This window comes from Atractosteus spatula, chromosome 4 (assembly GCF_055471065.1).
Source record: "Atractosteus spatula isolate fAtrSpa1 chromosome 4, fAtrSpa1.hap1, whole genome shotgun sequence".
Classification (NCBI taxonomy): Eukaryota; Metazoa; Chordata; class Actinopteri; order Semionotiformes; family Lepisosteidae; genus Atractosteus; species Atractosteus spatula.
In genome coordinates this window covers 65,972,352-65,992,360 of record NC_142709.1, presented here as the reverse complement: position 1 = coordinate 65,992,360, position 20,009 = coordinate 65,972,352, and the positions used below count along the sequence as shown (strand labels likewise).

Sequence of the window (20,009 nt, the reverse complement as noted above, 5' to 3'; positions counted from 1 at the left end):
ATTTATTCCACAGTGATGATGAGTAATTGCACAATTGGAACCCAATCCTTGCAAAACATGACAATATCCCTGAAATCTAAACCATATCTTATTCCATTATCCTTACACAACAAAGTTCTTAGTCCCAATACTAGTGCTAGTCCAAGGCCTAACTCTACATTTAAACCTAACTCTAACTATAGCCAAAAAAATCCCTCATAAACCCACAATGAAATCCCTGATATGAACCAAGCTTACTGCTGAGTCTAGATGAGGCAACAGTGAATCTCCGAGCCAACCCAGAAGCTGGTATGCAGGGGAGAAGGAGTACTGTAGAGCCCACTGTAGAGTCAACCTGCTCAGAGCTAACACTCACCCTCAGAGCCCCAGAAAAAACACAAGCAGGAAGTCAAAAGGAGATAAGATGGAAGAGTGAGACCGAAAGGTTCAACAAAGCCCCAAATGTGCAGGAACCTGAAACCTCAGGCAGAATCACAAATTGCTGGGACGGCAGTAAAAGCACCAACTGTAATGGCAAAATCCCACAAGGAAAAATGGTCTCCCCACATTCCCTGTCTGAACCCAGAACCCCAGTTCCACCCTCACACTTGGGAGGACTCAGCCCCAGAGGAAAAGAACTGGCCTGATCAATGCAGACAGAGGCTTCAAACCACAGTGCCACGTGCACACAGAGGCACACAGAACCCCACAAACAGGAACCTGTAAGAAATGGGTTACAAAGGTTGGCACAGAATTCCCCATGGGATTAAATGTAAGAAATCACAGGAACGCACATATAAAACATGTCAAAAGGGAAAAACTACAAAGACTCCTAAATTTACAATTGAGATTGGAAGGCCAGTGCTTCTCTCCTTCCCAGTGAGAACCCTAAAATTACAACTGGGCAATTTTCTCAAGGAAATCAAGTGATTCTTTCTGAAAACTAATGCCGAATCTATCTTTTTCTTTAACCCTTAGTCTAGTTTTAGCTTTCTGGGGAACCTCAGTCATGACCATAAGCTAAACCCTTACCAGAGCTTTAACCCTACCTCAAACCCTAGAAGTAGACACAGTCAAAGCACCTATCCAAGATTAAGTCGTAACTGTAGTGTTAGTTTTATTTGGAATCTTTACTTTAGTAATTAAGATTGTATAAATTACACATTATATACTGTATGTAATACACCTTAACTGCTAATATGAAAAAAAAATATTTCAAGGCAGAATAATTTAATTTTTCTGCTGGCCAACCACAAGATTTAAAGTAATTTTTTCTCAGGTACTGTAAATCAATAGAGGCTCACTGACATGGTCAAATGGTATCAGATCCAGTGATCTGCCTGGCTCATTCTTCTCCATCTCTGCATTGTATGGGTATTAGAACTAAGGCAGCAGCAACCTACAGAAAGCTGATGTACTTTGCAGAAGATAAATGCTTCCACAGGCCACCAGCTTCAGCTTTTCATTGGCCTTCCCCTTTCTGACGCACAAACTAGCTTTCGCGTGGCCCAAAGAAGACATGTCAGGGCTCCACCACTATTCGATTCAATTCAATTCAAGGTGCTTTATTAGCATGACCGATGGGTACAGTCAGTGATGCCAAAGCAAATAGAAATAATACAATTAACATGAAACAAAATAAAAATAAAATAAAATCTGCAGACATATTAATGACATATCAGAAAATATTTACATATACTGTAAACATATTGAGCATTATTGGGAGACAGGCCCTCTGTTTCTCAGGCTTCTGAGAGGTGTGAAATGTTGGAGTTGTCTGACTACATGCCACGTTCCTGAAGGCCGGGGCACCTGATAACATCTGTGCTATGCCACGCAGTTTGTGACTTTGTGAGTTTGTGACTAAAGGGGGGTGGGGATTTTACATCTCACTGCTCTTCTAATTGTACCTTGTTCCTGTGAATAACACAATTTGTAGCTACTCATCATGTTTTGCTACTGGTCTTTACAGCTCTACTGATCCACTCTGTTGGCTTAATGTACACAAGGTACTGTATATGTGGCTGTCCCCATACTTCTCTGAAACTGAAATCATCACCTAGTTAAAAATTCACATGGGAATAGCAAATTCCTTAAAAATGTCCCATTGGCCTAAAGTAATTTTCCCTCTCTTGTTAGCCACCTCTCATGGTGGTTTAACTACACAAAGTTTCTTTGGCCTGTGATATTTTTCATTTCTAGCTGGTTGTATGCTAATTACTTGACTGTAGGGCCTCATTTGCTTCTCATACAATATAGTTCTGTCATGTCTCTTTACATACTGTATACTGTATGTAACATGGTTCTATTAACTCTTGTTTGGGAATACGACGGTAGGGTAAAAAAAACCTATCGTTTATCATTTGTTTTTTTGTGCTCGTTCTATCAAACCCCATTCTGTCCGGTCTTGCTGTATGGAATAAAGTACAAAAGCCTTGGGAACTGACATATCTTAAGTTTTCTATGAAAAACAAAAATGCAAGAAAAAAAATTAAAACAAATTTATTAAATGTATGAAGAATTTACAAATACAACCAGAGGATCAGAAACAGGTACAAAAGAAAAAAAACACAAACAGAAAAAACAACAATAAACTGCCAGAGGTAATAAAGTAAATTATGTGATCAAATTGTATTTTTTACATATATCAAATGTTTTCTTGCTTTAGCCTTTTTCAAATTTTTTAATAGAATTTAGTGTTTCAACTCCACCTCAAAAGTACTACAAAGGGGAGTATTATTAGATCGTTTTGATTTATGAATGTGAAATTTACCCAAATTTTCTATTAAACAGTTCAATAAAATGTAAAATCCTTAAATCTAAAAAGCACCTTTAACTGTCTGCAAACAATAAAGGTTTGCTGGACTGGGGCATACTGGCATTCGTAGTACCCGAGGAATGAGGAAACATTTCGACTAGAGACTGGCGGCGCAGGCCTCACGGTGGGGCGCAGTGTTGTTGCTATGACACTGGCGGGCGGGCGATGGCAGCAGAGAGCGGCCTTTTCGGTATCACAGCGGAAATAGAAACAGCACCGCACTGAGAATTCGCACACAGTTACATCCAGCTGCAGGGAGAACTAGGAAATAAACTAAAAGTATAATCACGGAGGGGCAGTAAATTAAGGAAAACCGGGCGGTATCAACCCCAGCCATTCTCCTCACTTGCTTCTGCGATTCCAAAACGCTCGGAGACCGAGGAAGACGGGTCGTGTTTGCAAGGTTTGTTGCAGAGTAATATTTACTATCTCATGCAAACAGCGAAGTTTTTTTTCCCCCTCTCTCTCGTCTTGCAGGCCTGTCAGTGTGCTCTTTTAGGCGAGAAAAGAGGAAAATTGTGTGGTGTAAAAAAACCGCAGTGTGTCTATGCCCGCGAGTCCTCACTTTGGAGAATAAACTGGTTTGTGTTCGCATCATTTAGATGGAAAAAGTAACAGTCTGTAGTTGTGCTGTCTTTGTGCGGAGATTTAAACAAGCAAAGCATTTTTTTTCTTAAGGCCCGGTTGCTTGAGGCCTGCTGGTTATATTGGATCCAGCACACGGTGCAGTGTGCACTGCTGGTACTTTCCTGTGTTGTGATTGATATATTCATATAAGTTAACGATTCTGGGCGAGTTGCGATGCAATACCTAAATGGCTGTTTTTCTTATAGTTGCGAATTTGCAAATCAGCTGTTGGAGTGAAATAAACCACAGCAAACCGAAAGCAGAGTATCAACTAATGCTGTGTAGAGACCACTGTCACATCTTGTCTCCAATTTCTGTTTTGTGTTTTTTTTTCCAAATAGGGTGCAACAACTTAGCGTTGAAGGTGTATATTTCTGTTTTTCCCTAAAATGACTACCGAGCACGATTGGTAAGCCTGGTACATACTGCGAACATGCAGCACATAGCTCATTCATCACCCATGTAGCCTTCGTATGTATTCATTTCCTTTATTGTTTTTTTTATTTATTATGTGCGTATGTGGTCATCTTTTGATTACCACCTTCCGCTGTGATTTGTAATTGTCTAGGGCTGGACGAAAACTCGGTGCCATATTTGTCCAATTACGTGCCCCCGTCTGTAAACTGAACGCGTAACATATTGCTTTTGAGCTTGAAGTTGAGGTTGTGCAACGCTGCGAAGCAAAAGGGTGTAACAGGCAAGGAAAATGTAGCGATTTGCGTAAACCAAACACTCGTGGTTCAAAGTTCAGGCCGTGGTGTAGGAATAATTGGTTTAGCAAGCTAAATTCGACTTTCTGTCCGTCTTGCTATTGGTAGCAGTAAATGTGGTGCCGTATGTTTTGTATTCAAAGGCAAAATGAAGTCATGCTATTTATACAACGTGGTACCTGTATGTAGTTTAAACGATTAAAATAAATGGTGTGTCATTTTAGACATCCTGCTTTCAAGTCTTATCTAAATACCACTCTATAACGAAAACCTATCAAGGCTTGATTTTAATGAGCTTATGTGGTACAGTCATTTGAAATACATATACAGTAACAAAGATTAATGTGTTATCTTATTGAAGCAGTCATTAGTCTATTTGTTTATGCCATTTCCATAACTTGTTCCTGAATGATTTTGTGCTACACTTGAAATGTAATTGTGGTTGTCCTCCTTTACATATTATAGAGTGACTAATTTAACTCAATGCTTAGAGGTTTCTTGTTGTTTTGCTGTTGTGGTATTTATGGGTTTAATAACCTTTGAGCAAAACCACACTTAAAATTATTCCATTTTGTAAATGTCAGCTCATTCTGATTGAGTTACAAAATGCACAGAACTTGAAAACTAAAATGGGAGCTAGTATAGCTTTTGACTCAAGACGGTTTTGATTGTGTTGACTGAGGCGTTGAAGCAGAATGTGACTGAGATTATCTTGAAATAAATGGCCTCCATCTGTAAGGATAAAGGCAAAATATCCAGTGAGAGATTTGATGTTATAACAGATTAATTTGTTGAAATAGAAGACCAAGGTGATTACATTATGCCATATGTATGACCAACATCCTTTCACACGCCTATAGATTGTACACATTAAGCCTAAGCTTTTTGTGTAAAAGAAGCCAAGCTAGCTGTATCAACATTCAGAAATATGATGCAAAAATGCTGTAAGTATTGGGTATTAATCTAAAGATAATTGGACCTTTATGAAGTACACAGGAATGATGCTGCACACATTTGTGGATGCTTTATATTTTGCTAAGGCAGTGGGCTTATAATCATGAGCATTAGTTATACTTTTCTATTTGCTATTAGATGTTATACAGGAGACACATCTTTTCAATAGATAAAAACATGTCGCAAGAGTTCCTTTAAATACCAACATTACAAATAGTAAAAATAAAATGAAGCCCATATAAGTTAAATACTCAGTTAATATCAAGGTTGACAACCTTGATATACAACTGTCCAGCAGGTCTTATGGGTCATCCTTATATCAGCTGTTTCTAAATGCTTGGAATAATTGTTCTGGCCACTTAAGCAGGTGATTTATTTAATTAAGTAATTTGCAGATCTGTTAAACGCTACTGGGTGTTGCTATTTTGAGTGCCACGGTTGGCCATTCCTGGTTTAATTGTCTCAACATTTTTCTTTATGTACAGTAGGAATGTACAATTTTCTGTGTACTGACTTTAAGCATATAGTTGGAGGCTACAGTAAAGAAGTGGTCTTGTGCATTTTGGAAAACCAGTCTCTATCACTGCCTCTCAGAACATTGTGAAACTTGCATGACATGATTCAGCTTATGTATAAGCATGCAAAAATTTAGTTAAAATAGCCACTGGACCTATTATGAGTTTATCTTTTAAGCAGTTTTGTTTTGAAAGCCTAAAAATGGTATGTTATTTTTCCAAAACATACAACCTTAATTCTAACACCTAATTGCCTGTCCTTGTCCAGAAAATAGCCTCATTATAATGCTCATAGTAATATGTTTTCAAGCAGGACCTGTAGAGGTTCAGTGAAAACAATGGAGAATCAATTTGCAGCTACAGAATGCCTTTTGGGTGCTGAATAGATTGTTGTTGATCTTGAACTTTATAAAGCTTGCACAGTTGTGAGTTTAAAGAACATTAAAGATGATTTTGTCATGTGTTTTATCAGGTTAAAAGACTTCACAATATATTCTATATTTCCAAAAGACTAAACAGTTGGTTAACAGTTTGCCACTAAATTTTACAAGATAAGTCACATACAGTAACATTATTATAAGTGCGATTGGTTGCATTTGTAAATGTGTGATCCTTTGATACTGCTGGTCAATACAAAAATTGCACAGTGAGAGAATTCTGGGCAAAACCTTTTTAAACAAATGTTGAATATCCTTGCATTTACATCTTTAATAGTAGATCCAGCATTGCAGTTTCTAAAGAATGCAGTTTGGTTAATTCTTTTGTAAGTACTTGTTGCTCTTGTAGATGAGGAATTACTTTTATAAAGTACTCAGATTAAAAGGAAGTATTTTTTGGGAACCTATTGGAAGACTTTTTACTTGTTTTCTACTGTGGTCTGTTTTTGCACTACGTTGTGTTTGAGGCCCATCACACTGGGTTCAGGTAGTTTTTTTAATGTTCAAAAAGCAGAATGAATAAAAAGCAGTTCTTCTACAAAGTATTCCATAAATGCATAGTTGCATGCTTGAGGAAATTCTTGTCTTTGGTAATGCATTCCTGTGTTACTTAAAACCATCCATGCATAATACAAAACCAACCCTTTTATGGCTGGTAAAGGTCTTGACAATTGGGGGTTTATTCTAGAAACATAGGGCACCTATGGTGCGTCTTCGTCCCAGGTGTTACATCCACATAGGAATAACTTATAGAGTCAACAGAAAACCTAGGCAGCATGTTTGGGGACAGTGAGAGGACAATTGAGCATCTGTCCAAAACTCCTACAAACTTAAAAAGTATATGCAAGCTCTAAACAGTAGGTAACCCAGTCTAGAACAGAATCCAGGTTTTAACCATCACTCCACTATGTTGGCTGCTACTCAAAATAAGTTTTGGTAATTTCAGTGCAGTATATTTAAGCGCTTTTATGGGATTTGTACACTGAGGCATTCATACCCTAGCTGACTATTTCAGACTCGCATTCATGAGCAAAGTTGGTGAGAGTATGAATCGAGTGACAGGCAGTCTTTAAGGGGATTGCTAAACATACTCTTATGGAAGAGTAATAGGGAATGAGATCAGTATCAATTTGATGATGAGGATGACTGTGATGATACTATATAGCCTGCTTGTAGCCTGCTGGCCTCTGGAATACAGGTCCATTTTTCTGAGTGATTTTTAAAGCTGTCTCGATTCACAGAGAAGCATTTTCATCAAGAGAATATTTAAGGTGACCTCATACAGTACTATGCACGTTGCAGCTTTCATTGAACTCATTGTGTCCTGCAGTAAATGTGTGGGTCAACATCTTTCTGTCCTAGATTGCTCATTTGGGGTATTTAATATCTCGGCAGACAAAATAGAGAACCCCTTAGATTAATTAGATTTCATCTCTTGTTGCCAGTATTAAATCAGATATTGATTGACTGTTTTCCCTTCTGTAAATTTCCACAAAATTTACCCAGCTGATACCATCACTTACTGTACATTTCAAGAAAGGGCTGAATTCTCCTTTGGCTGGTCCAAAATGACCCCAAACAGCTACCAAACAAATGCAATGGATTGAAAGCTGTCCTGTCATTTGTCAACTATCTTACATTTTTGTATTGTTGATTTTTTTATGGTGAAGTCTATATAATATTTGGGAGTTCAGAGTGCATTATAAACTGTTTATGACATACGCTTTAAAAACATTGATCTTCTTTGTTTTAGTGCAGTAGAAAGATTTTAATAGATTTCCATCATGATCGCCATGCTGCTATTTGAAGATTCCTTGTGAAACAAAAAAGTAGGAAACCTGTTTTCTCACGTTCTTGTACCAGTTATGGTTAGTGATAGGTTATGAAGGCCAGGATTTTTCATGAGTGTTTTGTTCACCTAAGAACCTATAGATTTTATCCTAGAATGGAGCTGTGAGGAACTACTGAGTTCCTCCCATGCTAACTAGATTTTATGCATAAAATTTACTTTTTGTAAGTGGTTGAAATGATAATCCATAATCCATACCGTTGCCACTTGTGTTATGAAGAGCGGTTAGTGGCGAATGTTCAGTTTTTATCACCAGTTGACAGATTTATAATTGAACTGTTGCATTATCTATTTTTATTTTTATCAGCATATCTTTACATTGAATGGAATGTGATTATTATTTAATGTTTATGGAAATACTTTTTACTTAATGTAACAAAAGCCTTTTGCCACTCAGCTTGTAACACAATAAGCAAAAATCAGTATTATTTGCCTGATATTCCCAACTTGATGAGACTAGTTGGTTTCTGATATACAGACTGTCAAGCTATTTAAAGAATATATTAGATATCCAGGTTTTTAAAATATGATTGACTAGATTTGGGCAGTCACTGTATTGATTAATGAGCTGCTAACATCCACTGGGATACCCGGAGTAATCTCAGTGGAAGCATTCTGCTCATACTTCACACAAAATATCAACTTGTAATAATGTGGGAGTGAGTTCTATAAAACATCAGCTTAACATTTTTTATGTATTGATCAGTCAACAGTCATTACATTTTGGACTATGTAATTAAACCAAAGAAATGTTGACTTAAAGAATACTGGAATACATAATATTAATAATTATGAACAGGCACATTTGCATTGTGAAGACCGAGATGAACCATATTTAGAAATTTATTTTAGTTCCCACCCCCTCTTGTCACTTGGAATAGTAAGATGGTTTTTTTAAATGCTCTTGCATTCATCAAAGACATTATAGAATCATAGAGGGGTATACTTCTCTGTTGAACAAGCCCTGGTTTGTGTAAGAGGAACTGCTAGAACCAGCCATGTTGAAATATCAGATTAAAAGCACCCGTAAGCTGAAACATACAGTATAACTAAGCTTGCACTTGCCAGTTTACAAAATGTAGGTCTCCAAGTATTTTTTTTTAGTGTAAGTTTATTAGTGTTTTAAGATGATATAAGTGATGCATTCTGTCTCTGATGTTATCCAGGAAAGCACTAAGTTAGACTCATCTTATTTTACTGGTTACAATCTTATTAATGTTTTTCAAAATAAGTGATTTGGTAATTCTTTATTTTAAGGAGTGTTAGTCTTCCTGTAGGCCAGGTGTAGAGATTTCAAAAGGAATTTGAAAAGGTGGTGTAAGTGTGAAACAGTGCATCAGAAATGAGATTCGAGGCTTGTTTTTAAAGAAAAGTCTAATTCTTTGTGATGCATGATATCATCCTGTATTATGAGTCTGTAATTTTGAAGTTCTCATGTTTCACAAGTCAGATATTCATATTTTGTTCAGATAATGTATGGTGTCCTCCAAGATTGTTTTTTCAAAATATAATAACATTTTGATGTCCTAGACTGAGTTATCTGCACAGTTTGATTACTTGCAGTATGTTTGCAGTGCTGCTATAATTATAGAACTCTGTTTTGCGGATGGAGTAAGGCATGAGGTTTCAATTGTAATGACCACCATGTGATAAGATGATTTATTCAAGCCCTGTTCTTCCTATATTAAGTAAACGATTACTAGTATGTTCTGTAACCCTTGGAATCCAAACCAGGAGCAGAGACTTGAGGGACAGAGTTCAACACCCACTCTTTTGTGGTTTGTAGAATCAGGCTATTTTGCAATGTAGCCTATACATCCTGAATTTTAAAAGTGGTGAAAAAATACTCATCTTCTATATTTAACAAAGATTTCATGTTATGAAACTGTTTAAGAAAAAATATAAAGTCCTAGATTTAAAATCATTATTTTAAAAAATGAAAAGTATCGACAGCATTGGCTCTTATCAAAATGTCTCAAGATGACTTGATTTGTTATTACAATGTAACTTTTATGGAGGTTTTGCTATTGAGAAAGGCAGTTTACACAACATAAAGTAGAATTGTGTCCTGGCAAATGACCACAGCTGAACTCTTTCAATTGAGATTGAATGCACTAATGAAGAATAACATGAGTTACAGTACATAACAGAACAGTATAAGGTGTAGTGTTTTAAGCCTGTGCTTACTAAAATGTTATTTAAAAAAATAGTACATTATACAAACAACATGGTGGTTAAACAAATTCTACTTTGTTTCTGAAATAAGACATATTCCTCAAAATATTAATAAGTTGAAGATGTTATTGTGCCATATAAAATGTTTTTTGATAGAAAATCACTCATCTTCTGTGAGTGGAAGATACCACAATACAAGTTCAAATTTGTTGAAAGAGCATTTGTGGTTGGTCTATTTTTTCCAATTAACTTGGCTAATTGATTAAAGTTCATAGTTTGAGATTTCACATATCAGGAAATAAAGCTAAATCCATCATGTTTCTTGTGTTTGAATAATACCTGTTTTATATGGTCAACATGTTCTTTCTGATAGAATATTTTTCATTCTTAACAGTGACAGTTGTTCTTGATGGTGTCTTGCTTAACTTCTGTTTAATTGGGCTCCCATTTCCACAGGTGGACAGTGTGCTGTTAGTAGGACTCTGCTATTGACAGCCATGCCGTTCCCTTTTGGCAAGTCTCACAAGTCTCCCGCAGACATTGTGAAAAACTTGAAGGACAGTATGTCCGTTTTGGAAAAACAAGATATCTCGGACAAAAAGGCAGAAAAGGTACAGTAAAAACAGTGCCTTCTTACCTTGTGCTTAGAAGTTTAGAAGAAGTTTAACTGGTCTCCTCTAACTAGATAAATGAACCATTACATTCCAAAGACTTTCTTGAAGAATGTTAAATGAATGCAGCTGAACAGAATTCATTGTTCTTTTGAAGTCTGCAGTTTCAAAGCCAGTCTTAAGTAAAAGGTGTATATAGTCACTGAAAATTCAGCTTTGAGGGTAGATGGACCCTATGTCTGAGATGAGTGTGTTTTTGATTGTATTCATACTAACAATAAGTGTAATGTTGTGTATGCATTATAGATATGTCTATATATGTTAATTTATCTAATTTGGTTACTGATAGTCCAAATCATTGGCATAGATCAGGAAGAGCAATGGTCTTAAAGTGGATCCCACAGTACACCATTGCTTACATCTGCCCAGTTAGATGCCCCTTAAGATGATTTGCTGTTTCCTGTTTGTTAATAATCCATGTGCATGCATTAATTTGAACTTCAGAGGTTTTCAATCATAAAAATAAACATTTTATGAGGGAAGTTATCAGTAACCTCATGGAATTTTAAATACAGATATTTGTGTGCTTTACTGTTAAATGTTCATGTTTTTCCTTTGAATAATTTTAACAAGCTAATTCAACAAGATTTTCCCTTTCTAAATCTGTTGGAGTTACACCATCACTTACATCAGACTGCTGCGGAACATGTTTTGAACTAGTTACATTTCAGCTGTACACCTAGAATCGGTTTCCCTTCTTTGCCTTTCAGTCCTTCTTGCGAGCGCTGATGTCTGATGTCTTCATAAAAAATAATATTGCCCTTGCATGATTTAAAATCAAATTAAGTGAAAGCTATCCCTTTGTGCAAACTTAATTAAACAATCATGTGGAGAGCAGAATGAGGTCCATCAAGGTCAGTGTTTTGATGCAACTTCTTTTAACTTTCAAGAGGTCACTTCTTGGAAACCAATGACAACAGTTCAGAGTTGAAAGCCAAACCTAGAATTATAAAGGTCGCATACAGTGTTGTGTGTCTTAAAAATACATTTCAGTGTTGTTTTTTTTTCCCTGTTAGCCAAATCTTTTAATTGTGTTTATAGATCTAAATTCTGTTAGTATTTGATATCATTACTGACCCAATTCTTTTTGTCATTTGTTTGTTTTTGTGGTTAGGCAACAGAAGAGGTCTCAAAGAATCTTGTGGCTATGAAGGAAATCCTGTATGGCACAAATGAGAAAGAGCCTCAGACAGAAGCTGTGGCACAGCTTGCCCAGGAATTGTACAACAGCGGCCTTCTTAGCACTTTAATAGCAGATTTACAGCTCATCGACTTTGAGGTAAACTGCACTTAAAGAACTCACATTTCCATGCCTTTTTGTTCATACTGCACGAGGGATCTCCTTAATAAAAAGTAGGACTTCTATATTAACATAGGCATATTATAAAATTTCTAAAGTTATGTCTAAGCATATTGAGGTATTCATTGTTTCATTATTGTCTGGTATGTTCTCATGCAGAATGTTTTAATGACCATGAAATGGAAGAAAAGAAACAATGTTTTGGATGTGGAGCCTTCTTCAGGTGACACTCGAAGTCTCCACAGCCGAAACGTGTTTCTTTTCTTCTCTTTTCAGCATGGAATGAACCTTTTTGTTCCTTTGCAGCCTACGCATGCTGACGCAGCTACCCATTCTGAATAAAGAATATTTGAATAATGCTACATTTTTACAAAGTAGTGTTTAAGTTAAAACTAAGGTTAAAATTAAACAAATGTGTTAACTGACTTCATGCCTAAAATTATAAGTGCTATACATCAGATATTTTGTCAAAATTCCTTCTCTATTTTATGGAATTCAGGCTTTGAGTGTTTTCATTTATTCTCTTCCCCTTTCTATATTTTAACTCATGTGTCATTTCTGAGTAGATCTTTGTTTCTTACTTATTCCTTCCTCAGATGCACTGTAACCACATTTAGGCTTGGACAAATAGGGAAGCAGTTAAAATGTCAGTACCATTAAAATAAAGTACATGAAAGTATTTAGCAGCCATTTAATTTATTGCAGAATATTAAAAGTTATGTGCTAAAACTGTACTGCTTCTACAACATCCAACTTGTGCCAGAAAAATTAAGTTTCCTAGAACTATGCCACTTATGGTTAACCACAGTTTTATTCATATTCTTCTCTTCTGTTTTATTTTTTTCTTAAAACAGGGTAAAAAAGATGTTGCTCAGATCTTCAACAACATTCTCAGAAGACAAATTGGTACAAGGACCCCTACAGTAGAATACATCTGTACCCAACAGAATATATTGTTCATGTTGTTAAAAGGGTGTGTTTAAACATCTTATACTTTCACTTTTTTAAATAGTTTCCATTATTTTTAAAAAGGAAAGACTGACAAGTTTCATATTTGTTCCTTTATTTGTGATTTTGTGATGAAAATTTGTTTACACGTCACACCAATAAGCAGCTAGTTTCTGAGATGCTTAAACAAAAACACCAAAATTCTATAATTAAGACATTCATATGTAATTATTCCTTCAAATAATGAAGCAAACTTTTTGGTGTACGAGATTTTAGGTTATAAGAGCACATTTCCAGCATTCAGTAACTGATTTAGAAATGTGTATAAATCAATTCCAGTCAGTTACTTGAAAATACTGAAGCAGTGCTACTTAAAGATATCAGACTGCGTGATCTAATTGAAGTCATGATATCGAAACAAAGTTGTAAAATGAATTATAAATATTGAAATAACATTTTAAAGGCTGAGCTCAAATCAAAAATGTTTCTGTAGTCTTTCTTTTATAATCTAAGAAAGGTTAAAAGGAAAGCAATATCACTCTGCAACTCACAACTGGCAACTGGCACTGAAGCTCAGCAGGTGTGAGCCTGGTCAGTACCTGGATGGGAGACCTCCTGGGAAAAACTAAGGTTGCTGCTGGAAGAGGTGTTAGTGGGGCCAGCAGGGGGCGCTTACCCTGCAATCCATGTGGGTCCTAATGCCCCAGTATAGTGACGGGGACACTGTACTGTAAATAGGTGCTATCCTTCGGATGAGACGTAAAACCGAGGTCCTGACTCTCTGTGGTTATTTAAAATCCCAGGGCATTTCTGGAAAAGAGTAGGGGTGTAACCCTGGTGTCCTGGCCAAATTTCCCATTGGCCCTTACCGATCATGGCCTCCAAATAATTCCCCTCTATGAATTGGCTTCATTACTCTGTTCTCCTCCCCACCGATAGATGATGTGTGGTGAGCGTTCTGGCGCACTATGGCTGCCGTTGCATCATCCAGGTGGATACTGCACATTGGTGGTGGTGGTGGTGGAGGGGAGTCCCCATTACCTGTAAAGCGGAGTGGAGTATCCAAAAAAGCAATTATTATTATTATTATAAAATAAGCTTGACATTTAATGACCGAGGAATTTTATCAACTAGTAGCTGCTGCAGCATGGTGACCAGAACAGAGAATTACAAATTACATCTTATTAATGCATTGTATTTATTTGTATAACATTATTTTCCTCAATTTATAAATTCTGTGTTCTTAATGATATTGCCAAGCATCTTGCTGTGTGCAGATTTTTTGTCTTTTTTTATCTTAATTTCATTTCCTGAGCTCTGCATTCATTTTTTACACAGGTATGAATCTCCTGAAATTGCTTTGAATTGTGGAATAATGCTAAGGGAGTGCATCAGACATGAACCATTGGCCAAAATCATCCTATGGTCTGAGCAGTTCTACGACTTCTTCAGATACGTTGAAATGTCAACATTTGATATTGCTTCAGATGCATTTGCCACTTTTAAAGTAAGAAAATGTGTACTACGTTTGCTTGAAATGTTTCCCTTTCTATGACAAAGTAGTATTACACGATCACATTTAATACATTTCCTATTACAGTTTATGTACATTTACTATAGTAGTATGAGATAGGATGGCTGATTTTAGTCCTGTATTTTCTTATAGGATTTACTAACAAGACACAAGCTACTGAGTGCCGAGTTTCTGGAACAGCATTATGACAGAGTAAGTGGTTGTTTTTTTATGTTCATATTGCTTGCATAATATCAGAAGACACATTTTCTTCCATTTTCTGGTGGTGAAGTTGCTATCAGAACTAAGTTTAGGAATGGCTATAAATTGTATCTTGTCTTAAAGGGGAATATATTTATACTTAAATTGCATAGTTTCCATTCAGAATAATAAGTTTTCGGCCAGTTATTTGAAATTGCAAGTGTTTTATTACATTGTGTATAAATACAGGAGTCAAATGCTAATTCTGTTTGTTATACATCATTCCATTATCTTAAATAATGCTTTCCTTTCTTATGTATAACAGTTCTTTAGTGAATATGAGAAGCTGCTCCATTCAGAAAACTATGTGACTAAGAGGCAGTCTCTAAAGGTGAGAAACTTGTTACAAGATTAATTTACTCTCTCTCAGTGTACTGTATCTCAGTCTTTAAAGAACTATAGAATTGTGTTGCTCTGTGTGTGCTTTCCTGCTGTAAGTAGAAGCAACAAAGAGTTACATCTGATGGAGGTAATGCAGCCCTGCTATACTCAAGGCTTTTAGATAATCTAGTTTTAACATAAAAGCTAGATTGCATATTTCTGACTGAGAAATTAGCTTAATTAGGGATTTGTACTAAAACTGCAATGCATGCGCACATACCGTAGCATTTGTTTTAGTTTGCTTGCACAGACTCCCTGTAAATTTAAGAATAAAATGGCAAATGCTGCTCACCACTTAAGCCCTTATAAGGTTTGGCTTCTGTCTCTATCAGTGAAATGTTAACACTCCCTTTACACTTACAGTACACATCATTTGCACTTTTAGAACTCTGGCATTCCTTCACATCCCAAAATCAGGCTCTCATCGACTGGGACACAGCTTTCTTTTCTATTGCTCCAAGGCTGTGGAATCTTCTGTCGGCCCAAATTAGATCTTGCTAGTCCGCTTGTGCTAACATTTCCTGTCTTAAAACTGTTATATGTTATACACTGGTTGTTAATTGTTTTATTTATTAATATGTGTATACATATGTGTTTTGGCATTAAATTATGAAAAGCTTGAGATGTCATGAAAGGACATTATTTAAATTATTTATAATAGTTTAAGAGTGTTAACAGCAGTGTGTTCAGAGAATGTAATGAAGTTGTGTACAGTTGGTATGTGACATTTTAATGCACTGATAGTAAATGGTAATTTTGTTAAGGTGGCGTTATACAGACATATCTGCGTTCTCTATCTTTGCCTGAATTGTTTTTAAATTCTCTAGTTGCTGGGTGAACTTCTTTTAGACCGACACAACTTCACCATCATGACGAAGTACATCAGCAAACCGGAGAATCTGAAATTAATGATGAATTTACTACGAGACAAGAGTCGCAACATCCAGTTTGAGGCCTTCCATGTCTTTAAGGTAGCAAGGAGAATGTAGGACAGTTTTCACTGCACAGTTCTCAGTTCTCATGAAAACTGTGTTTTGAAGAAAGCTATTACACATTTTGACACTGTATCTAATTAAATATTTCAGAAAGTACTTATTGATTCACTGTGAAATAGAGGTGTTTAACCATTACAAATGGTGTGAAATTCACAAAGTTAACTCCTGCAGTTCCCCTCAATTTCCACAAGGTGGCGACATACAACAATTCTAAAACTTCTGTCCAAAAAGAGCACTTTTTGGTCTAATACCTTATGTGTACATAACAAAAACTGTATTTTGATGCAAAATAAAGTTGTATTGTACATGAACTTAGTTGTATTAGATTATTTTACAGTTTTCCTTATTTTCAGAAAATCTCTGTATATCATTTTTAAAATGATTCTAAATTTTACAGAAAAATAAAATTTCCCCATAAAGCAAAGTGATGCCCATGTTTTCAGATGATGTTTAATAGTTCTGCAAATTTTATGATATTGTCCTTACTATGTAATGTATCACTGATATTGGAGAATCCTAACTTTTTTTCTCTTTCTTTATACAGGTGTTTGTAGCCAATCCAAACAAGACTCAGCCTATCTTAGACATTTTGCTGAAGAACCAGACAAAACTTATTGAGTTTCTTAGCAAATTCCAGAATGACAGGACCGAAGACGAACAGTTCAACGATGAAAAGACCTACTTGGTGAAACAAATCAGGGATTTGAAGAGACCCGCTCCCCAGGAAGCTTAGAGCTCCATTTAATTATGGAAACGGTCAAATCGACACCTGCTGTTAAGATATTGAACATTAAACACCCTTATTCAATTCATGAGGAATATTCCTGCTAATCTGCTGTTCAATGAACGGTTCTTTTTTTTTTCTTTTTCATCTTATTTTGACTTTCAGAAAATTTAGATGCTGCTTTATTGCACATTAGAACACGATGTGGACATATTCCTAAAATAATTTTGTCATTCAAACAGCACAGTAGACATCTTTTATATTTTGAATGCTCTCTCGTAGATGTCTGGAAGCACAGCGCTAGATAGCATGGGGTTTATAAAAGAAGGGTACTGGCAGCTGAGCATTGAGAGGTTGCATGCCTTTAAAATCTGATATGTCAGTCTACTCGCACCTGCTTTCTTTTGCCGAGTGTTAAGCACATGTGACCTGTGCTAACCTTAATGCACGTGCATTACAGTATGAATATAGCTGCAATTCTATGCCTTGATTTAAAGTAAGATTGTGCTTTAATGTAATTAGATGGGAACATGCAACTACCATGTATGTTTGGAGAAAAAATGGTAAAATTCATAAAACGTGTTTAGAAGAACATCTTGAAAGTTGGGGGGAAAAAAGTGGCCGAACATGTACATATGCCTTTTTTTTTTGCTTTCTAGGTATTTTTTGAAGGTGTCATGATTGACAGTATATTACCTGAAATCTTTTAAGGGTTTTTGTTTATTTTTATTGAATCCATTTTCAAACAGTAGAAATAGCAGTGACTTTACGTTTCATTACAGAGGTGTTTGCTGGTTTCCTATGTACATAACTCCTTAGACAGCTCATAACTTCTTAAGATATTAATAAATTTGTACAGCAGAAGAATGTTATGGTATTAGTCTGTAACTATTAACCTATTGTTTTTTGCAAATGACTGCGCATATATAATTGAATATTTTTGCAGATTGCAAAGGGTGCTGACTTGCTTTTGAGGGGTACAGAATTAGTGAAAGTGAAGCATCTGCATTTGCTTAGGTTGTGGGGTGCCATTATTAAGAATAGGTGAATAAAAACTGGAACCCAGTAAACTGGATCCCTAACAAGGCCCAAATGAAGCCAAAATCATTTATTTTATCATTTTAATAGTCCCTAAATAAAAGTATTTCAAGTTCTCCTGTGTCAGTGTTTTACAGCGGCAAAAAGGACTTTCAGTTCCATGTGTCATTCTTATTGAAAACCGTAAAAAATTCCAGTACATATACTTAATCTAATGCATGGAGTATTAAGACATTTGAGCACTTCCAAAAATAAGAAAACGTGTTAAGTTCAAATTGAAATTTTAATTTTACATTAAAATTAAATATACCATTACTCTCTAAGATAAGGAGCACATTTTCTATTTCAAACCAACATGGGAAATAAACGGATGTTTGTGAAATGTTTGATAAGCCAGACTTTAAAAGTCTACTATTAAAAATAGAAAAGATACTAAAAGTTGAAATGATATTTATTGATTTTTTTTTCTGTTGTACAATCTTAACAGAAATGAACAAAAACTGATTATGTAGTGAAAGATACGCCTGTAAAACAAATTTAAACGTACAGGTTAAAACCTAAGATATTTCAGTTGAAACATGATGTATGTAATATGCAAAAAAAGCAAAGATCTGAATAAGTATTTCACAGTGCACATTTAAATAGCATGCTCCACAGAAGAATTGAATATAGCATGATATTCTCAGAATTGCTGTACTGGAATATTTTTACACACTACAAGCTGTGGTGAGAAATCGGAGAATGGATAAGTTCAGAGAGAAGTTTAACTTTTCACTGAACTCTACAGTGTGTTGATGTGATTCTACAGGAGGTACAAAAGTGCATTTATTCAGTTGTCCAATAATCTGGCTGGTCCCAACAGCAACTACAAAAAATAAATTTTGAATAAATTCAAATTGATTTCATCCTGTTTTTCTTTGTTGTGTCCTGTTTTTCTGGTGAATTGCAATATATCGCATGTGCAGTCTGATAGTGTTCTAAATGCCATGCTAATGTGTGACTAGAACAGAGAGAGGAGAAGGGGGCAACTCCAGTTATCGTCGCCTGTTTCGAATGGATTTAAAATCTTGCTTTACTCCATGTGAAATTATGTTGCTGTTATGTGGCAATGTTAATAAGCCATATGTAGGTGGAAGTGTTCTTTCCATTACGCTTTTTTTATCAATGTGGTGTCCAATGATTTTTTTTCTCCTAAATGTGGAAATACCACTCATTGCTTCAGCCCACATTTGTGTGAAAGTGTTCTGCTGGGTGTCCTCCAACCTCGTTGCTGTTTAAGGCTCTCTTTTAAAACAGGCAACCTACGCTGTGGAGGTTTTGGATCTGCTTAGCTTCTGAAGAAGGATTGTCCCAAGGCATATCTATAAAAGCTGTAAGTAAAAGCCCATAAGTGAATTATTTCCGGAATAATTGTCTTCCCTCACTCCCAACAGCTAGAAGTTTGATTTTATGGGCCAACATGGTATATTAGAATAGCTGGTTATAGCTATTTTTATTATTTATACATCACACCTAATGAGACGCTTTGTGCTTGTTCTGTGTATTGATGTGGATACGGGGAACTCATTTTACCAGTTAACCCCAAATCTTTAAAAATATTTCTAGGATCAAGGCTAACTTTTTTTAAAAAAAATCTGAGTGCAGAAATGATGTGGAGGGTGAGGGCATTTTTGAAGCTCCAGAATAATGGGAGAAGTTGCAGTGTTTTGCAGTTGTATTGTTTTCTACCTGCCTGAAAAACACTGTACTAGGGCTTTATTGAGTGAAAACAATCAGACAATTCATATCTATGAAAAGTCGAGTATTGCAGCAGAACTATCCATTCTGTGTGATATTTCATTTTTTCTGTTTAATACAGGTATAAAAAGTGGTTTACTGAACATGTGTCTTTAAAACAAAAGAGTTATGGACATTGCCACAGTAACTAGGTAAAGTCTTAAGTGTATAAAATTGTGAGAGGGGAGAAAAACAGTTCAGGGGTTCCCAACCCTGATCCTGGGAACCACAAAGCTTTTTTTGTTCCAGTGACTTGCTGTGATCCTTTTAAAGTTTATTTTCCTACTGTAAGTGTGGAGATGTACATATAATACCCAATATTTAAAAGGCAACTTCCA

General features: G+C 35.8%; 1 protein-coding gene across 1 annotated transcript; it reads left to right on the top strand.

Moving 5' to 3' along the window:
- Nucleotides 1-2,986: 2,986 nt before the first annotated feature.
- cab39 (calcium binding protein 39) lies at nt 2,987-18,791 on the top strand. The gene is made up of 9 exons (XM_088912705.1): nt 2,987-3,200; nt 10,521-10,675; nt 11,850-12,014; nt 12,890-13,008; nt 14,322-14,490; nt 14,650-14,709; nt 15,023-15,088; nt 15,966-16,109; nt 16,678-18,791. The coding sequence occupies exons 2-9, from the start codon at nt 10,562-10,564 to the stop codon at nt 16,864-16,866; spliced, it is 1,026 nt and encodes a 341-aa protein (XP_088768831.1). The 5' UTR covers nt 2,987-3,200; nt 10,521-10,561; the 3' UTR covers nt 16,867-18,791.
- The last annotated feature ends 1,218 nt before the right edge of the window (nt 18,792-20,009 follow it).